Source organism: Miscanthus floridulus, chromosome 17, assembly GCF_019320115.1.
Source record: "Miscanthus floridulus cultivar M001 chromosome 17, ASM1932011v1, whole genome shotgun sequence".
In the NCBI taxonomy this organism is placed as follows: Eukaryota; Viridiplantae; Streptophyta; class Magnoliopsida; order Poales; family Poaceae; genus Miscanthus; species Miscanthus floridulus.
Window position 1 is genome coordinate 104,609,032 of NC_089596.1, and position 16,567 is coordinate 104,625,598.

Below are 16,567 nucleotides of genomic sequence, written 5' to 3' on the forward strand. Positions count from 1 at the left end.
TTACAACGTCGTGTTTGCTTTGGAACATCCAGTCTAGCCTGCTCTGAACTGTCCGCCCTGTATGTGCGTACCGGGCTCTGTCGACCGGTGGACGCTGGTAGCCGGTAGGCACGGCTCAAACGCTCGGTGGTGCCGTCGCGCGCAGCCGGGGCAGCCTCGGCCGCCGGTGGTGGTGGTCATCGTCGCGCCCGGCGCCGCTTCTCACGCGCCTGACGCCGGCCGGACGGGGCATCAAGGTCAAGCTTGTGATAATGCTATGGCAGATGCCACTGGGAGTTGGTAGCAGGTTCCATCGCCTCAATCATGGAGCGAGACAATCTTGGATTGTTGGTGCAACCTACCCAACTTCAAATCCCGTCTTTCACGCAAGAACTGGAATACAGTCTACTAGTGTGGACTGGACTTGGAGAAAGTCCTGGAGTAGTTCAAGCACAGTTCGTCGTCTTTCAGAAAAAAGGGGAACCAAACACAGTTCATTTGCTTAGGCGAACAGCTTTGTCCATGACGGGCAGCTAATATAACCCCAACCAACGTGCGATAACTGTAGCGTATTTCTTGCATCGCGTGTTCAGCAATAATACAATGAGATCTTTTTTTGTTTGTTTGTTCTCCATTTTTGTCTGATCTGTTGATGACACCATGGCCCTCTTCGGCTTACCTCATATTCGGTTTGTTCGGCTTGTTTTTTCAGCCGGAACCGTCACTGTGTTCGGCTGATGCCCTCAACAGTGAATTTTGGATGGTTCTGGATGATTCAATAGTGTTCTGTGAGAAAGAACAAACTGAAACAAGCCACAAGTAGACTAGCCGAACGTGATTCCTCTCACAACAATTCAGCCAGAACAATATTTTTCAGCCAGTTTCGGTCAAGATTCAGACCAACGAACAGGTCGATGTAACGACAGGCCATCTCTATCTCGAAATGAGAACGAAAACCAACGGCATTCCCGGCTTCCTGCCTCTTGCGATAAATACCAGGTTTCACACTTTTGAAAAGAAAAAATCCAAGATATGTCAACCCTTTACTCGGTCTCGGTGTAACTACGTCACTCTCCACTATTTTCCGCCCGTTTAAAAATCTATGCCCAAACATGCATCGTCGTTCGGTCCAAAAATAAATGTCCAAATATTAAGTCAAATGGCCTGTTTGTTGGCTAGTTTCTGGACTGATCAATCCGACTAGTGCTGATTTGTTATGAGAAAAACACTGTTGACTGACTGATAAGCTCTAGCTGAAATCAACAAACGAATAGGATGAAAATACACATCAGCTCCGTCCAGAAAAAAAGTGCCAACCAATCGTCCAAGCCCCAATATGCTGGACGTGAGATTTCGGCCTGTTTTCACAGTGAGTAATTTAGCCCTGTTCGACTCGCTGGAAAAACGGCTAATGCTGATGTTGATTTGTCGTGAGAAAAAAAAAATACTATTATTTCGCTGAAACGGTACGACCGTTTAGTAAACAGTAACTGTTCGGCACCGGGACTCGGTCCGTGAGCAGGAGCAGGTACCTGCAGACGCGGTCATTGATACTGTTTCAATTCAATCTTGAGCAATAATGAGAACAATACACAAGTCTATTAATTAATATTTCCATGATCCAACAGTGCATCATTTAGAGGGTGTTTGGTTTGAAGAACCATCTTATCTTTATGAAATGGTGCATTATGAGTCTATTGCTCAAACTTGGTGAAATGACTATTTTCTTTGTATTTAGGACAAATTGGAGTAGCTCGTAAGCAATGAGGCGATAGTTGAACTTATTTCATTCTGCAAACTAGAAGAGTTGCTATATTGCAGGTGCAAGAACTTTTAGATGATTTTATACTACAATCTTATTCAACCAACTAATACAATTAAAATGACAACTCACAAGAGAATTCACAAAAAAAAAAATCTATAGTCAAACAATCACAAAATTATCTATTGTCTGAACGACAATAAAAAATCATGCACCTAAAATATAGGAGAAGTGAATATCAAAATAAGGAGTGAAAAGATGGTTGATTACTTCGTTACTCGAAGGAAACACTACTATTGAACCATGAATATTTCCTAGTATGCTACTTTTCTCTTGTTCATCGGATCAATGATTTGACTAGATTGCAAAAGGATGGTGGCTTTCGCATGACATCACGATGTTGCTGCCTTGCTTGTTAAGGTTGTTGTCTGACGAATGGCATGTTGAGTGGAACTCAGCTGGAAGTGTTGTCTGCTATCATACGTTTACGGAACAAATTGTAATTGACCATTAAACTCACTAATTTCATTATTATTTTCCTGGATATTTTGGTGAAGGATATGGATAGGAGGGCTGAGGATTCTGTTGTCTAGAAGGTACAAAACACTCGTGTTCAGTGCTACTACCAAATACAAGTATGATCGTCTACGCATCAACAGTCTGTTCGTTTGCTGTGGCTTGTCGTAAATGATCGTAAATTTCTAGTCGGAACAGTATTTTTCTCTCACACAAACCAGCCAGCAGTACTTCTTCACAAACCAGCGACGATACGAACCAGCCACCCGAACAAGCTTTCCGTCCTTGAGATACTGGACGACAAGATCGAGACAATTAAGAGTTGGCTGGAAATCTTCTGGAAGCAAACTGACGATCTAGACGTAGAAGGATTCATGTGATAGGCTGATAGCTTCTGTTCTTTTGTGGTAGAAGTCGATTCTAGAGGTTGTGACGTTTTTGCTCTGAATCTGAGCCTTCGTGCATTTGTTCAAAGCTTGTAAACTGGTAAACCCAGTCGTGGTGTTGGTGTGAGTTTTAAACTTTGTAAATACCTGTTTCTTTTCTATAAAAACCAGAGTTTTTTCTCTGTAAAAGCAAAAGATACGGAACTGCCGATTAGAGTTGTACAAAAAGCTCGTTTAACTTGCTCTGTGACTTTTTAAAATTGTTCTAATTGAAGTTATCTAAAGAAATAAAAATAAGGTAATTTTAAATGACTTTCGACTTTATCTCGGTTTATTAAGCTCGGTTTGAAGTTTTTTCTTAAATAAACAATTTAGGAATACGCCGATTTCGAAGAAAGCTCGATAAAAAAGTACAGTCGGCTCGTTAAGTCAGTTATGCACCCCTACTGCTGATACATTTGTTTGGGTGTGAACATCTATAAAAGGTCATTGTTGTTAGCTGTAACTGCTGAACGTTAAATCTAAACTCAAGCAAGTAAGTATTATTTACATCAGGAAGTTTTGCCATATCCGCACAAAACTCATAGATAGAAGAAATTAAAATTCTCTATAGATTATAGACAGAACAACAACAAAAGCTGAATCGCTAGTAACTTCCCCTGTTTCAAACTTTTCAGTGTATTCCAAGAGCCTGAAATCTCCTTAGTAGAGCAAGATTAGTAGCGTTCCTCCTCTGCCAGTCCTCCGTGCTCTCCTTCCTCTGCTCGAACTTGTCCAGCACCTCGTCGTTGCCATCCAGAATGCTCACTATCTTCCTCATGCTGGGCCGCGCCGCCGGGTCTGACCGGGTGCACGCCATGCCAAGCCGAGCCATCCGCACGAGCTCCCGACGGTCAAACTTGCCGTCCAGCCGCCGGTCCGCCAGCGCCTCCACTGGACGGTCCAGCTGCTCAAAAAGCTGGACTTTCCTGACGAGAAGAACCTCCGGCAACCTCCCGTCCACGGCCATCGTGCCGGTCAACACCTCCAGCACCACCACGCCGAAGCTGTAGACGTCGGCCATAGTGGTGGCCTCGCCGGTGTCCATGTACTCCGGCGACATGTAGCCGAAGATGCCCTTTGCGGAGCTGGCGGTCACCACCACGTGGTGCCCGCCGCCGTGGTGCTCGTTCCTCGACAGGAACTCGGCGAGCGCGAAGCTCCCGAGCCGCGGGTTCATGTCAGGGTCCAGGAACACCGCCGACGAGGTGATGTTGCGGTGGATGACCTGCTCGTCCCACTCCTCGTGGAGGTACAGGATGGCCGACGCGAGCGCCCTGACGATGCTGTACCGCTGCCGCCACGGGAGCACCGCCGCGCCGCCGTGGCGCCGCTGGAGCAGGTAGTGGCTCAGGAGGCTCCCCGGGGCGTAGTCGTAGACGACGAGCATCTCGCCGTGGTCCGTGCACCACCCGCGCAGCTGCACGAGGTTCCTGTGCCGGAGCTTGGCCAGGTTGCAGAGCTCCCTGGCGAAGCGGACGCGCAGCGCCGGGCACGTCTTCATGCCGAGGCGCTTCACGAGGACGTGGACGCGGCCGTGGCCGGTGTCCAGGAAGCCCTCGTACCCTGTCCCAAAGTCCAGCTCCGCGACCACCTGCGACTCGGAGAAGTCGTTGGTGATGGCGACGATCTCCTTGAAGGATATCTCACGCGGCATGTCCACGTGCGGGATCGCCGCCACGGGAGATAGCCGCGACGACGACCGCCGGCCGGAGTCAGCGGACGCGGACCTGGAGCCGGCGCTACTCCCGTCTTCTGCGGTGTGGTAGATGGTGTCCGCGGCCGCGGTGGCGTAGACGGGCTTGGACAGAGACGTCGTCGCCGTGCTCCTGTCGGTAGTGACGGTCGTGGCGCCGGAGTCAGAGGACGACGACGTGGTGAGGGAGATGTACTTCGGGAGCGCCACGAACGACGGCAGACGCGGGAGGTCGCCGCCGGAGCAGCCGTCGGAGAGGTTCTCCACCACCCACCTCATGGTCGGACGCGCCCTGGGGTCATGCAGCGAGCAGAGGAGGCCGAGGTGCATGACCCTTCCGACGTCGAACAGCGCGCCGGCGCCGCCGTCCGGCAGCTTCGCGTCCGCGGCGTCGAGCAGCTTCCCCTCGTCGGACAGTCGGCGCACCCAGTCGAGCATGAAGATCTGGTCGTCGGGGTACGCCAGGTCGACGGCGCGCCGCCCCGTGGCCACCTCGAGGAGCACGATGCCGAAGCTGAAGACGTCGGACTTGGCGGTGCCGCCGGTGGCCCGGCGCTGCAAGCTCTCGGGCGGCAGGTACCCGATGGTCCCGCCGATGCGGCTGGTGTCCATGAGCCGGAACTGGTAGTTGGCCGAGGCCGAGGCAGAGGACGACGACAGATGCAGGGCCGTCGGCGACGGCGAGACCTCCAGGTGCGGCTGCACGTCGTCGGCGGACACGGCGTGCTCGAGCCAGCGCGCGAGGCCGAAGTCGCCGAGGCGGGCGTTGTACTCGGAGTCGAGCATGACGTTGCTGGTCTTGACGTCGCGGTGGATGATCTGCGTGTCCAGCTTCTCGTGCAGGTAGAAGAGCGCCGCGGCGAGCCCGGCGACGATGCGTCGGCGGCGGTCCCAGCTGAGCGCCGGGGCCGCCTTGGCCTTGGCCGGCGCGAAGAGCAGGCGGTCGAGGCTGCGGTTGGGCATGTAGTCGTAGACGAGCATGAGCTCCTCCCCGGCGCGCACGCACCAGCCGCGGAGGCGCACCAGGTTGCGGTGCCGCAGCCTGGCCACGGCCGCGAGCTCGGCGAGGAACGACTTGTCAAAGCGGCCGGTGCTGTCGGCGACGCACTTGACGGCCACCGTGGTACCGTCGCTGGGCAGCACGGCGCGGTACACCCTGCCGAACCCTCCGCTGCCGAGCACCTCGCCGTCGCTGAACCCGCGCGTCCCGATGTAGAGCTCCGAGTAGCTGAATATCCTGGGCCCGCCCCCGGCGCCGGCCAGCTGCTTCCTTCCGGCGACGTCCTCGTCGACCACGCCAGCGATGTCCTCGAACGCCAGCGGCATCCCCGACGAGTCGTGGCACCGGTCCGCGCCGCCGCAGCAGCAGGGCCGGTAGCGGCGGAGGCAGAGGCACGACAGCAGGCGACCGGCCGTGGCGCGGACGTACGACCCGGCCGCCTCGAGGTCCAGGGACGTCACCCGGCTGCGCCGCGGCGGGTCGGACGCCGGTGGCGCGGCCTCGTCGACGTCCATCGGCAGCACGAAGCAGAGACGGCGCAACGACGGCGACATGGCTGGACCGGCAGGCAGTGCTAACTAAGCGATCAGCCGATCAGGGAGTGCAACGGGCACTCATGCTAAGCGGCGGGCGGTGGTGCGCTTAGTGCGCGTGGTGGAAGGAAATTAAAGCGCGGGCAGGCGGCCATTCCGTAAGCGTTGGAATGAATAGGGGACGGACGGAAGTGGGTTACGAGTGTGAAGGGACTGCTGGCGTGGATGGGCTGGGCAGGTGGGGAAGATGGCCAAAAGCAGAAGAGCTCTGTGGCGTGTGGACGACAGCACGGCGGCTAGCTGCACGGGGGGAAGAAGAGACGAGAAAAGAAGACGAAGAATTGAAGACGCACAAAAGCTAGCCACCTTTATGGGAGTAGGGTTCGCTGGTTCGTATCGTCGCTGATCGGTAGAGAAGTACTGGTAGCTGATTTATGTGAAAGAAAAATACTATTCCAACTAAAAATTTACTATTATTTACGACAAGCCACACTCAAATGAACAAAACGAACAGGCTGAGCAGGGAGGTCGGCGTCACGGTTGATTTTAGGCGGTAAGTTGCGTCCAGCATGCGGTGGGTGCGTCGGTAGGTGGCTATCTATCTCGCGGTTGACCTGCGACTGATCGCCGGCCGGGTGGAGCCAGCGTTCCCGCCAGAAAGTACCTTGCCGCGATCGAATACGTACGAGATTCTTTTGAGCACCTCCTTGATTCGTGAACACAAGTTCATTTCAGACGCTTTTTTATCCTGATGACTACAACGATTTCAGATACAAAGTGTTGTCTGACTGCGAGTGATACAACATGAGAATTAGGCTTTGGTATATCTCGTTGCAGCTCCTCCTGCCGATCACTTCACCGTTTGGAACCGGAACCGTAACGACGTGTTGGTGTTGGGAGCAAAGATAGGAGACGGGTAGTTCCTGCTCGCCTCTAGAGGATTCTAGAACATCCAAACTCCTAGCTGGGCAGGAAAGTCTTTTCCCCCCTTTCATTGCAATGTCTGGCACTGTCTAAATTAGTCTCGCTACATAGACCCTAATCGGCTGGACTAAACATCCGCTTTGAGGTACCCGTAATCAAACTAAGGTTCGGAAAATAATAATCAATAAATAAATACCGGCCTTCGATCAAGTGAGACCTCTTTGTCAACCGCTTCAGTCTTGGATGAAGAAAACCTACCACCTTTGCTGTGGTGCCTGATTGAACATTTGAACCAAAGCAGAGAACAACATCAGTGTACGTTTGCTGGATTTGGTTCTGTGACGAATCTAAATTGTTGCAGATAGTGTACGTCAATTGTGAACGGTCTTTTATTGACTTGAGTTCCTTTTTGCAGTTGAAGATAGTTGGACTTCAGTTTGCGAAGAAACTATACGAGAGATCATTTCCACTGCATACAGTTAGGCAGGCTGTAGCCGTCAAGCCGTGCCTTGAGTGGAGGTTATGGCATATATAGTTGCTGCCTGGTGTTGATAGAAGCCTGCTGTACCCTAGAGAGTCAACCCGCTCGAAACCACCTGTTGGTGTGAAGAAAATCAGCAGCATCTGCTCTGCAACGACAACTGCTACCACTCCTGCAGGTACATCAGCAACATCTACTGCACTTTTCCTGTCTGTAAAAGGAAATATAAATGCAGCCTCATTTTGCTGAACTCAAACTTCTTCAGAACTTAATACATAGATTTTGGGATAATCGGACCATCAAAATCCAACTCTGCATTTATATATAATTTTTTCAGTCAAATTGCTGCTTTTGCGGAGGCGCTAGATGCACGTGAGTGGCCCAGTCGTACACACTGGGTTTTTTTTTTTTTTGAGAAATAGTCGTACACACTGGTGTCGTCCTGAGTGGCAGAAGCTGCTCGTCTCGCCGCGCGGGCCACAGCGTCGGTCTCCCCGAAGCCGTCCAGGCCTTTACAGCCCAACTCGAGATTGGCCCGAGGGCCCATCAAGCCCGCGAGTCCGAGTCGCGGCCTTCCTGTTTCCTTTCCCGAGGGAATGGTCGTCATCGTCCTCTCCCGGTCCCGGGTGCCATAGCCCTAGCCCTAGCCGCCTGAGACCGAGTCCACCTCCCCTGACTGCAGCGCGGCGACCTCGCCTCCGCCACGGCGCCGATCGCCGGCCGATTCAGATGAACACGTCTCCTTCCAGATCCAGGTACGCTTCGACCGTTTGATGCGAGCCCCCTGAACCCTAGCAATAATCTGTTTCCGCGACCCGAAACATTCCATCCCGTTCGTCGAAGCTTCGTTCGCTAGGTTTGTTTTCTGCGTGGTGGAAATCGACAGCGGTAGGTTGATTTATCCGCCGGAACCCCTTGCCTCACGGCAAATCCGCCGCTGGTGGTGGTCCGAATAGCCCGCGCTATGCGATTCATCCTATAGGATAAAGAGTGCTCATGGAAAATTATTGGGCACCGAGACATCTCAGCGCGATTTTGTGCTGCGTAGAATTGTTGTGTGCCAGTTGATCAGTTAGCAGAATATTAGTTGATTCCTTAGTAATCAGAGTATTCATATTGAAAGATATTCTTCTAGAGAATTAAGGACAAAATATTGCCATTCATTCTACTATATCATCATACAGCAAGTACCTGTTTTGTGATCCTCAATTATAGTATCCGGGTACACAACTTTGACATTTTTCTTTGTCTTCCACTTGAACCAATGGCACATCTCTGTTGGGTTCACCTTTCGAACCACCATCATTTTAGTGAGCTCGAGGAACAAACTGGTGAACTGATGTAAAACAAACAAATACCATCTTAGGAAGATTTGCTATTGAGTCAGCATCATTATTCTTATGCGCTGAAACATGTCACTTAAGTGTTCAGAGAAAAATCCCCAGTCATTGCTCAAAAATTGCCTTAGTTATATGTTGCCAACAATTACTTTATTGGGACACAAATTTCACTGTGCTTTTGACTAAAACTAGAGCTTGTTTAGTATTCCTGTCTATTCTGTTTATTATTTATTTTCTGCACAGTTATCTTTACACAAATTTCACTGTGCTTTTGACTAAAACTAGAGCTTGAAATTGGGATTGAGAGATGGGGGGTTGCTCTCCTTTCTTTTCTCTTTTTGGGACTCTAGATTATCTGAAGGGCAATGATGGGAGGCTGGGGGGGTTCGGATAGGTATGAGGGATCAAAGAGGACACGAATGGTGATGGAATCGAATCCCTACTTCGCAGTGAATGCAGGGAGTCCATTGGATGTCTCAAAGAGGGCCAGGATGATGGAACCAGGTGCTCCCTATTTTGGGGCTATGGGAAGCAACGCTGGTGGTGCCAGCGGCGGCTTCTACCAGCCCTTTAACAGCAACTTAGCTGGTGCAGGGGTTAGCACTGGTATCCAAAGCTTTCTAGGTGTCCGGCTGCGAGGCCTCCCTTTTGATTGCAACGACGTTGACATCTGCAAGTTCTTTGTGGGGCTGGACATAGTGGACTGCCTCCTGGTTAACAAGAATGGGCGCTTTACTGGCGAGGCATTTGTGGTCTTCCCAACAGCCATGCAAGCAGAATTTGCTCTGCATCGCAACAGGCAGAACATGGGCCGGAGGTATGTTGAGGTGTTCAGATGCAAGAAGCAGGAATATTACTGTGCAGTAGCCAATGAGGTGAACCAGGGTGGTTACTTTGAGCCGGAGCACCGGTGCTCCCCACCTCCTCCGAGGCCTAAGAAGCCGTCTGAAGATAAGGCCAGCATGGAGTATACAGAGGTTCTGAAGCTCCGTGGGCTTCCCTACTCTGCCACCACTGAGGACATCATCAAGTTCTTCCAGGAGTATGAACTGACAGAGGAGAATGTGCATATTGTGTACCGCTCGGATGGGAAGGCTACGGGTGAAGCCTTTGTTGAGTTTCCAACAGCTGAAGTTGCAAAGACGGCCATGTGCAAGGATAAGATGACCATGTGGACTAGGTATGTCGAGCTGTTCCCGTCGACCCCAGAGGAGGCCAGCAGGGCAAAATCCCGAGGCAGGTATTGAAGAAATGTGTATTTCAATGATCTCTGTATCCATGCGTCTGTGTTCGAGTTTAGTTTTCATATGGCATGCTTGCCTGTATCGCGGCCAGCAGGGCAAAATCCCTAGGCAGGCATTGAAGAAATGTGTATTTCAATGATCTCTGTATCCATGCGGCTGTGTTCGAGTTTAGCTTTCATATGGCATGCTTGCCTGTATCTCTGTTAGGTGGTGTTAGCTTATCTGAACTGAATTTTAACAGTTGTCCTCTGTTGGATGCACTTGTATGGCATATAATCATTGATGGATTTTGCTTCATTCCAATTTGAGTTTATATGAAGGGTCGGCCTGGTGCAAGCGGTAGAGTCTTACCGCCTGTGACCGGAAGGTCTCGGGTTCGAGTCGCGGTCTTCTCGTATTGCACAGGCGAGGGTAAGGCCTGCCACTGACACCCTTCCCTAGATCCCGCACAGAGCGGGAGCTCTTTTCACTGTGTGCACTGGGTATGCCCAATTTGAGTTTATATCCATGGTCCAAATTGGGAGCAAATGCTCTTCGGGTACTGTTTCTTTTGTTCGTGCTGGAGATGCTAGCTTGTTGAGCTTACCAAGTGGTGATTATTATGTTTGCTGCATTGTATTGGAACGAAATGAGATTGGGTTTATACCAATGACAAATAGACAATAAGATCATCTGATAGTCCCCGTCTACTGTACTCATTATACTCTGTTTGGTCAAAACATGTTATTTGTCAGTTCTAAATTATAAGTCATTTTAATTTTTCTAGGTACATAGGAAAAAAGCTATATATAACTGGAAAATTTAAAATAACATAATTTAGAATGTTGAGATTATTATCTACGGCAATCTTTGATCATCAAACCTTAAAAACTGAAGTAAGCAATAGCTACTATATTATTATTTATTTTTGAAAGCATATAATTACATGTGTAGATATGTATTCAAAACAATTACAAAAGCACATTAATTTAAAAGATTTTAATAATAATGTATTCTTAAATAAACTATCTATTAAAGATACACATCTAAAAGTCGTACAAAGTCGAATGTGCCCCAGTTGTGTTTGGTGTGAGACCTTTGGATCTTTTTATTTTGGAGAAATTAGAATCTAAACTTAATAGATTAGGCTATTTGGTTTGAAATTTTATATTTCGTAACTTTTCAAACTTCATATATAAGTCTATCTTAAATTCATAGGGTGAAAAATGTAAATTGATTTTATAGATCATCATGATAGTGTTTCTACTCTGCAACTTATAGCACGTTCTTACTTCAGAAATGCAGCATATAAGTAACTCCCTTTTTTTGCGATTATACAGTACAACTCAGACACTCACAACGCACGCACACTCACCTCTATAGACGCGCGCGCAAAGATCTCAGTCTCCCTCAAAGATCTCCCTCACATGACTAATAGTAGTATACAAATATATTACACATATAACCATATTAGCTTAATTAATTTGTGCCTAAATTACGATTATTGAATTTTTAATTCAAAAATTCAAACGGGCCTAAATCTCTATCTCTATCTCTTCTCTAACTCTACTACTAAAAAGAGCCAAATATCATCGTCACCACTAAACTAATCGCCCCCCTCCGCGCTAATCGCATCGCTCGAAAAAAAAACGCTCCCTAATCGCCGCCTTCGAAAAAAACAGAGCGCTCGCTCGCGCCGCCTTCAGGGAAAAAAAATGAACCGCTGTGTATCTCCTGCGACCTGGGTCATCAGCTCCCACGCCTCCCCACGATCCCACGTCGCCAGACCGACGGCAACATCCGGCACCCACACACCATCTACGTTCCTCGGCTCGGCCTTGCATCATCTCTCCCCGCGGCATCGCTTCGCCCGGCGCCCTCGCTCCTCGCGCCCACGCGGGCCCCGACCTCGCATCGTCTCTCCTCCGCGACATCGGCATGGCCTTGCCCGACGCCTCCTGATCCAGTGCCTCGCTCGGTAGATCCTATGAGTTCGACGGCTGAACTTCAGCCTACGAATGAGCATGTCATCGTTCTCGTCACCGCCACCAGACCCTTCACGGAGGCAGACAACATGCCCATCACCAGAGGGAGTGGAGGCTCAACCCCGATCTACAACAATAGCTCCCCAAGCCATGTACGCATCTTGATCTATCTGCATCCTCCACTTCTCTGTTGCCTGTACGATGATTGTTGTGGCATTGAGTTTTTTGGTCTCCTGCAGATCTCGCGAGAGCTCTAGAGGCGGTGGACGGTGGACCCCATCGGTACGACCTCCGCGGCATGACCGTGCTTCAGCAGCACGCCGCCTTCTTCGAATGCAAAGGCGACGAAATCATCTTCCTCTAGGACTGAGATGAGACGTTTCAATGTACATGGCCAACTGATTAATCACTGGACGTGAATGCGTGATCGATCTCAGTAATAGTGATGATTGGCTATAGCCATGCAGTCAAGCAAATTGGTCTATTTAATTCTAATTTTTCTTGACATATGCATCATCGTCACCCAATCGTCATCATCATATCAATAGCGCACATTGTTTGGTCTTCCAGGACGTCCGTATCATCGTCATAGTGGATGTCGTCGATCGCCTGGAGAGGACGAGATGCGCCAACAGGTAGCAGGGTCTTAGGCTTCCCAACGATCCCACCCAGAGTCTTCGCCGAATGCCGAAGCCTCTCTATGTCACGTGAGACGTCTCAGAACCGTCGCCCCGCTGGATTTCTTGGCCGACGTCGATTCCTTAAAGTCCATCCTAGCCCCACGCCAGCTTAATCACGTAAGCGTGAATCTCTTCCGAACTCACTGAAAGGTGTGGACGAACCGACAATAGTTCCTGTGTTTCCCATTATGAATGAATCATGCTTGTGGATGTAGTACAGAATGATGTTACCAAGCAGACATAAGCGATGCCTTTTAGTTGATTGGATCCTGACAGACCCTACCGGTTGTAGTTGAATTCTTAGTGTAAGCACTGAGTGGCATCAAGATGTTTTTCATTTACTGTGTTTTTATTGAATCTTCTCTTGCCTTTCCACAGGCTGCAAGGATGGCCAGTTGGCTCCGAAATCCAACTGAAAGGATAGAGCAAACCTCCTTAATCTGCTGCAGTTTACCTTCTCTGTTTTATTTCAGTCATTTTCCTTTCTACTTCACTAACTTTTTTTTATTCTTTTCTCTCATGTGTTTACCAACCGATGTTCAGAGGGCATCTGCGTTGTGACAAGCTGCAAGGGTAGCTCACTTATATCATGGATTGGTAGTGGATTTTAACAACCAGGAAAACATTATCTACCCATGTGTACAAGACTAATGGATTGATCATTAGACTATGATGAATGATTCATTTTAGCAAACCGTGTGACAAGATTGTCAATGATGCTTTGGTTTTGTGTTTAGTTAGCTCTGATATAGATGGTATGTAATCTGAAATCATTTATTGTTTTTAGCTGACAATTAGTACTTTGACATCACGTTTGTTCATGTAGGCTTATATAATCATTCGTTTAATAAAGTTGAAGGTATAATATATCTTTTCTTTTTATTAAATAATGTTGAGGCATGTATGCATCATTTTTATGTTGTGCTTGTCATGATAACATAATTTTAGTATGACAAGTCAGATATTTGCATTAATTTTGTAGTTTTTAAGTCGCTGACGAGTAAGAGTTTGAATCCAAGTTTATTATTCCCGTCGCAGCGCACGGAGTCACCTACTAGTATTAAAGAGGACGGGCGTTAAGGAAGAGTCTAAAAAAAATTCTGATTTGGACGCCAGTGTGGGCCTAGACAAACAGAACGAAAGTAACATCCCGGCCTTCTCCGGGCCCGGCCCAATTTCTACCTCACCCTTCCGTGTATATATATGGACTAAACAGCCCCAGGACTGCGTCTACGGTTCGCCCCTGCCTTTTCTTCTCCCGCTGACCCCTCCCCGCCTGCGCTCCCTCTCGTGGCGGCGACTGGGCGACCGCCGCCGTGCGCCAGGCGCCCAGGTCTCGTCGGGCCCCCCTTCGCCGGCGAATATCACCCTTCAGGTATGCGTTATGCCGACCCCTTTTCTTCCCTTCCTGCCTGCGTTGCGAAACCGAGCACTCAAACCCTAACTTAAGCTATCTCTGTATTCGGATCTGATCTAATTAAAATAATTATCGGTTGTACATGTGTGAACCCATGTCCTTTACTGCGTACGACCCCTGCCACACGGGTAATTCGCCGCCGGCGGTGATCCGTGTAGCTACCATAACCATGGTATGGATTTTAGGCTGTTGAATTCGTAGCAACTAATGGGCGATTATTGGGCACCGAAATAGTCCAGCACGATTTTGTGCTGACTAGATTTGTTGATTATTTGGTGGAATTTGATTTGCTTCCTCAATATCAGAGTAGGGTATTTCATGAATAAGTTTACCCCTGTTATAATTCTGTGTGCTAGGTTGGGATGCTCGAAATAGTTTTGTCCCTGTACCTGAATTAGCCATCTCATGTCCAAGAATCGTGATCAAGCAGAAGCTAGTTTCATGATATCAACTTTTAGTTCAGCTTCATTACACAGCTCAATTTTCATCTAGGGGATAAGGCTCCACCTCTAAATTAAGCTTATCTAGGGGATAAGGTTCCACCTCTAAATTAAGCTCTAAATTTGTTCATGTGTGCTTGTGTACTGGATGTAAAACTATCAAACAACCAGAGTTAGAATCATTATCTGAATGCGCTGAAACATGCCACTTAAATGTTGAGAGAGAATCTCTAGGCATAGCTTAAAAAAACTGCCTCTGCCTATATGTTGCAAACAATTGCTTTATCTGGACTCAAATTTCACTGTTCTGTGCAGCTTGCTTAGTACTACATATTATGCTTTCTGCTATTATTTCTTTTCTGCACAGTTATATTTATATTTAGGTTATTATTTGAATTTGGGATTGAGAGATGGGGGGTTATTCTCCTTTTCTTTTCTCTTTTTGGGACTGGATTATCTGAAGGGCAATGATGGGAGGCTGGGGGGTTTCGGATGGGTACGAGGGATCAAAGAGGCCACGAATGATGATGGAATCGAATCCCTACTTCGCAGTGAACGCAGGGAGTCCATTGGATGTCTCAAAGAGGTCTAGGTTGGTGGAATCAGGCCCACCCTATTTTGGGGCTATTGGCAGCAACGCTGGTGGTGCCAGTGGTGGCTTCTACCAGCCCTTCAACAGCAACTTAACTGGTGCAGGGGCTAGCACTGGCATCCAAAACTTTCCAGGTGTCCGGCTGCGCGGTCTACCTTTTGATTGCAACGACATTGACATCTGCAAGTTCTTTGTGGGGCTGGACATAGTGGACTGCCTCCTGGTTAACAAGAATGGTCGCTTTACCGGTGAGGCTTTTGTGGTCTTCCCAACAGCCATGCAAGCAGAATTTGCACTGCATCGCAACAGGCAGAACATGGGCCGTCGGTATGTTGAGGTGTTCAGATGCAAGAAGCAGGAATACTACTGTGCAATAGCCAGCGAGGTGAGCCAGGGTGGTTACTTTGAGTCAGAGTATCGCCGCTCCCCACCTCCTCCGAGGCCTAAGAAGCCGGCTGAAGACAAGGGCAGCATGGAGTACACTGAAGTGCTGAAGCTCCGTGGGCTTCCCTACTCTGCCACCACTGAGGACATCATCAAGTTCTTCCTGGAGTACGAGCTGACAGAGGAGAATGTGCATATTGCGTACCGCTCGGATGGGAAAGCTACTGGTGAAGCCTTTGTTGAGTTCCCCACAGCTGAAGTTGCCAAGACAGCCATGTGCAAGGATAAGATGACCATCGGGACGAGGTACGTGGAGCTGTTTCCGTCAACCCCAGAGGAAGCAAGCAGGGCGAGATCCCGAGGCAGGCATTGATGAAACGAATGGCTCAATGATCTCTGGTTGCATGTGGCTGCGATCAAGTTTAGTTTTCACTTCGCATGCTTACCTGTATCGCTGTTAGATTGTGTTAGTCGTATCGTCATGCTGCTACTGCTCGTGTATTTGAGTATTTGACTTCTTATATGCAAACTCAACTGTAACAAATTTTCTTTGTTGGATGCACATGTTTGCCATAATCATTTATGGATTTTTGCTTCATTTTAGTTTATCCATGTTCTGTTTCTTTCGTTGATGCTGGGGATGTGATGGAATTTTCGTGTTGCAGTGAAATAGCTTGGTGAGCTCACTTTGCCCCCATAAGCTTGTGGTAATTGTGTTGCCGCTACATTGTAATAGAACGAAATGAGATCGTCCCTACTGACGCTTCAAAAAAATGTTAACCACTGGGGTTGTTGATTTACTGGCAATACATATCGAAGGCAGAAATTCCTTATAAAAGAAAGGCTCAAATTTGAGCATTTGCAAGTGTAGATTTCCAAACGTTGGTGCTGACGAATACAAACTGGCAGTGCATATACAAGGCTCAAATTTTGAGCATTAGCAAGTGTAGATTTTCAGTTCATTAGCAGCTCTTGTCAATGTGACTATCTTCTCACCCTTGTTTTCTTATCCAACTGCTCTACAATAGTGTTTAGAGACTTGTTCTGCTCCAATGCATGTTGCAATCTATCTCTAATCGTTCTACTTCACTGCATGTTGCAATCTATCTCATATCTGTATATCCAATTGTTGTTTGTAAACTACCGATTACAGAAATTACTAAATACACATATACGTGAGATGAAACAAT

At 48.5% G+C, this 16,567-nt stretch overlaps 3 protein-coding genes and 1 long non-coding RNA gene across 6 annotated transcripts; 3 read left to right on the forward strand and 1 right to left on the reverse strand.

Moving 5' to 3' along the window:
- Window positions 1–3,115: 3,115 nt before the first annotated feature.
- LOC136514869 (receptor like protein kinase S.2) lies at window positions 3,116–6,381 on the reverse strand. The gene has a single exon (XM_066508574.1). The coding sequence runs from the start codon at window positions 5,930–5,932 to the stop codon at window positions 3,317–3,319; it is 2,616 nt and encodes an 871-aa protein (XP_066364671.1). The 5' UTR covers window positions 5,933–6,381; the 3' UTR covers window positions 3,116–3,316.
- A 1,532-nt stretch (window positions 6,382–7,913) lies between these two features.
- LOC136514870 (uncharacterized) lies at window positions 7,914–10,162 on the forward strand. 3 transcript variants are annotated; one of them, XM_066508576.1, is made up of 3 exons: window positions 7,914–8,071; window positions 9,007–9,896; window positions 10,013–10,162. In XM_066508576.1, the coding sequence occupies exons 2-3, from the start codon at window positions 9,022–9,024 to the stop codon at window positions 10,017–10,019; spliced, it is 882 nt and encodes a 293-aa protein (XP_066364673.1). In that variant the 5' UTR covers window positions 7,914–8,071; window positions 9,007–9,021; the 3' UTR covers window positions 10,020–10,162. The 3 variants fall into 3 exon arrangements, with proteins under 3 accessions (XP_066364673.1, XP_066364674.1, XP_066364672.1); XM_066508577.1 differs by having other exon boundaries at window positions 7,919–8,071; window positions 9,107–10,162; XM_066508575.1 differs by having other exon boundaries at window positions 7,935–8,071; window positions 8,942–10,162.
- A 1,500-nt stretch (window positions 10,163–11,662) lies between these two features.
- On the forward strand, window positions 11,663–13,229 carry LOC136514990 (uncharacterized). The gene is made up of 3 exons (XR_010773916.1): window positions 11,663–12,016; window positions 12,104–12,661; window positions 12,923–13,229. It is a non-coding gene; the product is annotated as an uncharacterized lncRNA (long non-coding RNA).
- A 551-nt stretch (window positions 13,230–13,780) lies between these two features.
- On the forward strand, window positions 13,781–15,980 carry LOC136517181 (uncharacterized). Its single transcript, XM_066510711.1, has 2 exons — window positions 13,781–13,919; window positions 14,865–15,980. The coding sequence occupies exon 2, from the start codon at window positions 14,869–14,871 to the stop codon at window positions 15,748–15,750; it is 882 nt and encodes a 293-aa protein (XP_066366808.1). The 5' UTR covers window positions 13,781–13,919; window positions 14,865–14,868; the 3' UTR covers window positions 15,751–15,980.
- The last annotated feature ends 587 nt before the right edge of the window (window positions 15,981–16,567 follow it).

Coding starts and splice junctions, on each gene's coding strand:
- LOC136514869 (XM_066508574.1), bottom strand. CDS start 5,932: ATGTCGCCGTCGTTGCGCCGTCTCTGCTTCGTGCTGCCGATGGACGTC.
- LOC136514870 (XM_066508576.1), top strand. CDS start 9,022: ATGATGGGAGGCTGGGGGGGTTCGGATAGGTATGAGGGATCAAAGAGG.
- LOC136517181 (XM_066510711.1), top strand. CDS start 14,869: ATGATGGGAGGCTGGGGGGTTTCGGATGGGTACGAGGGATCAAAGAGG.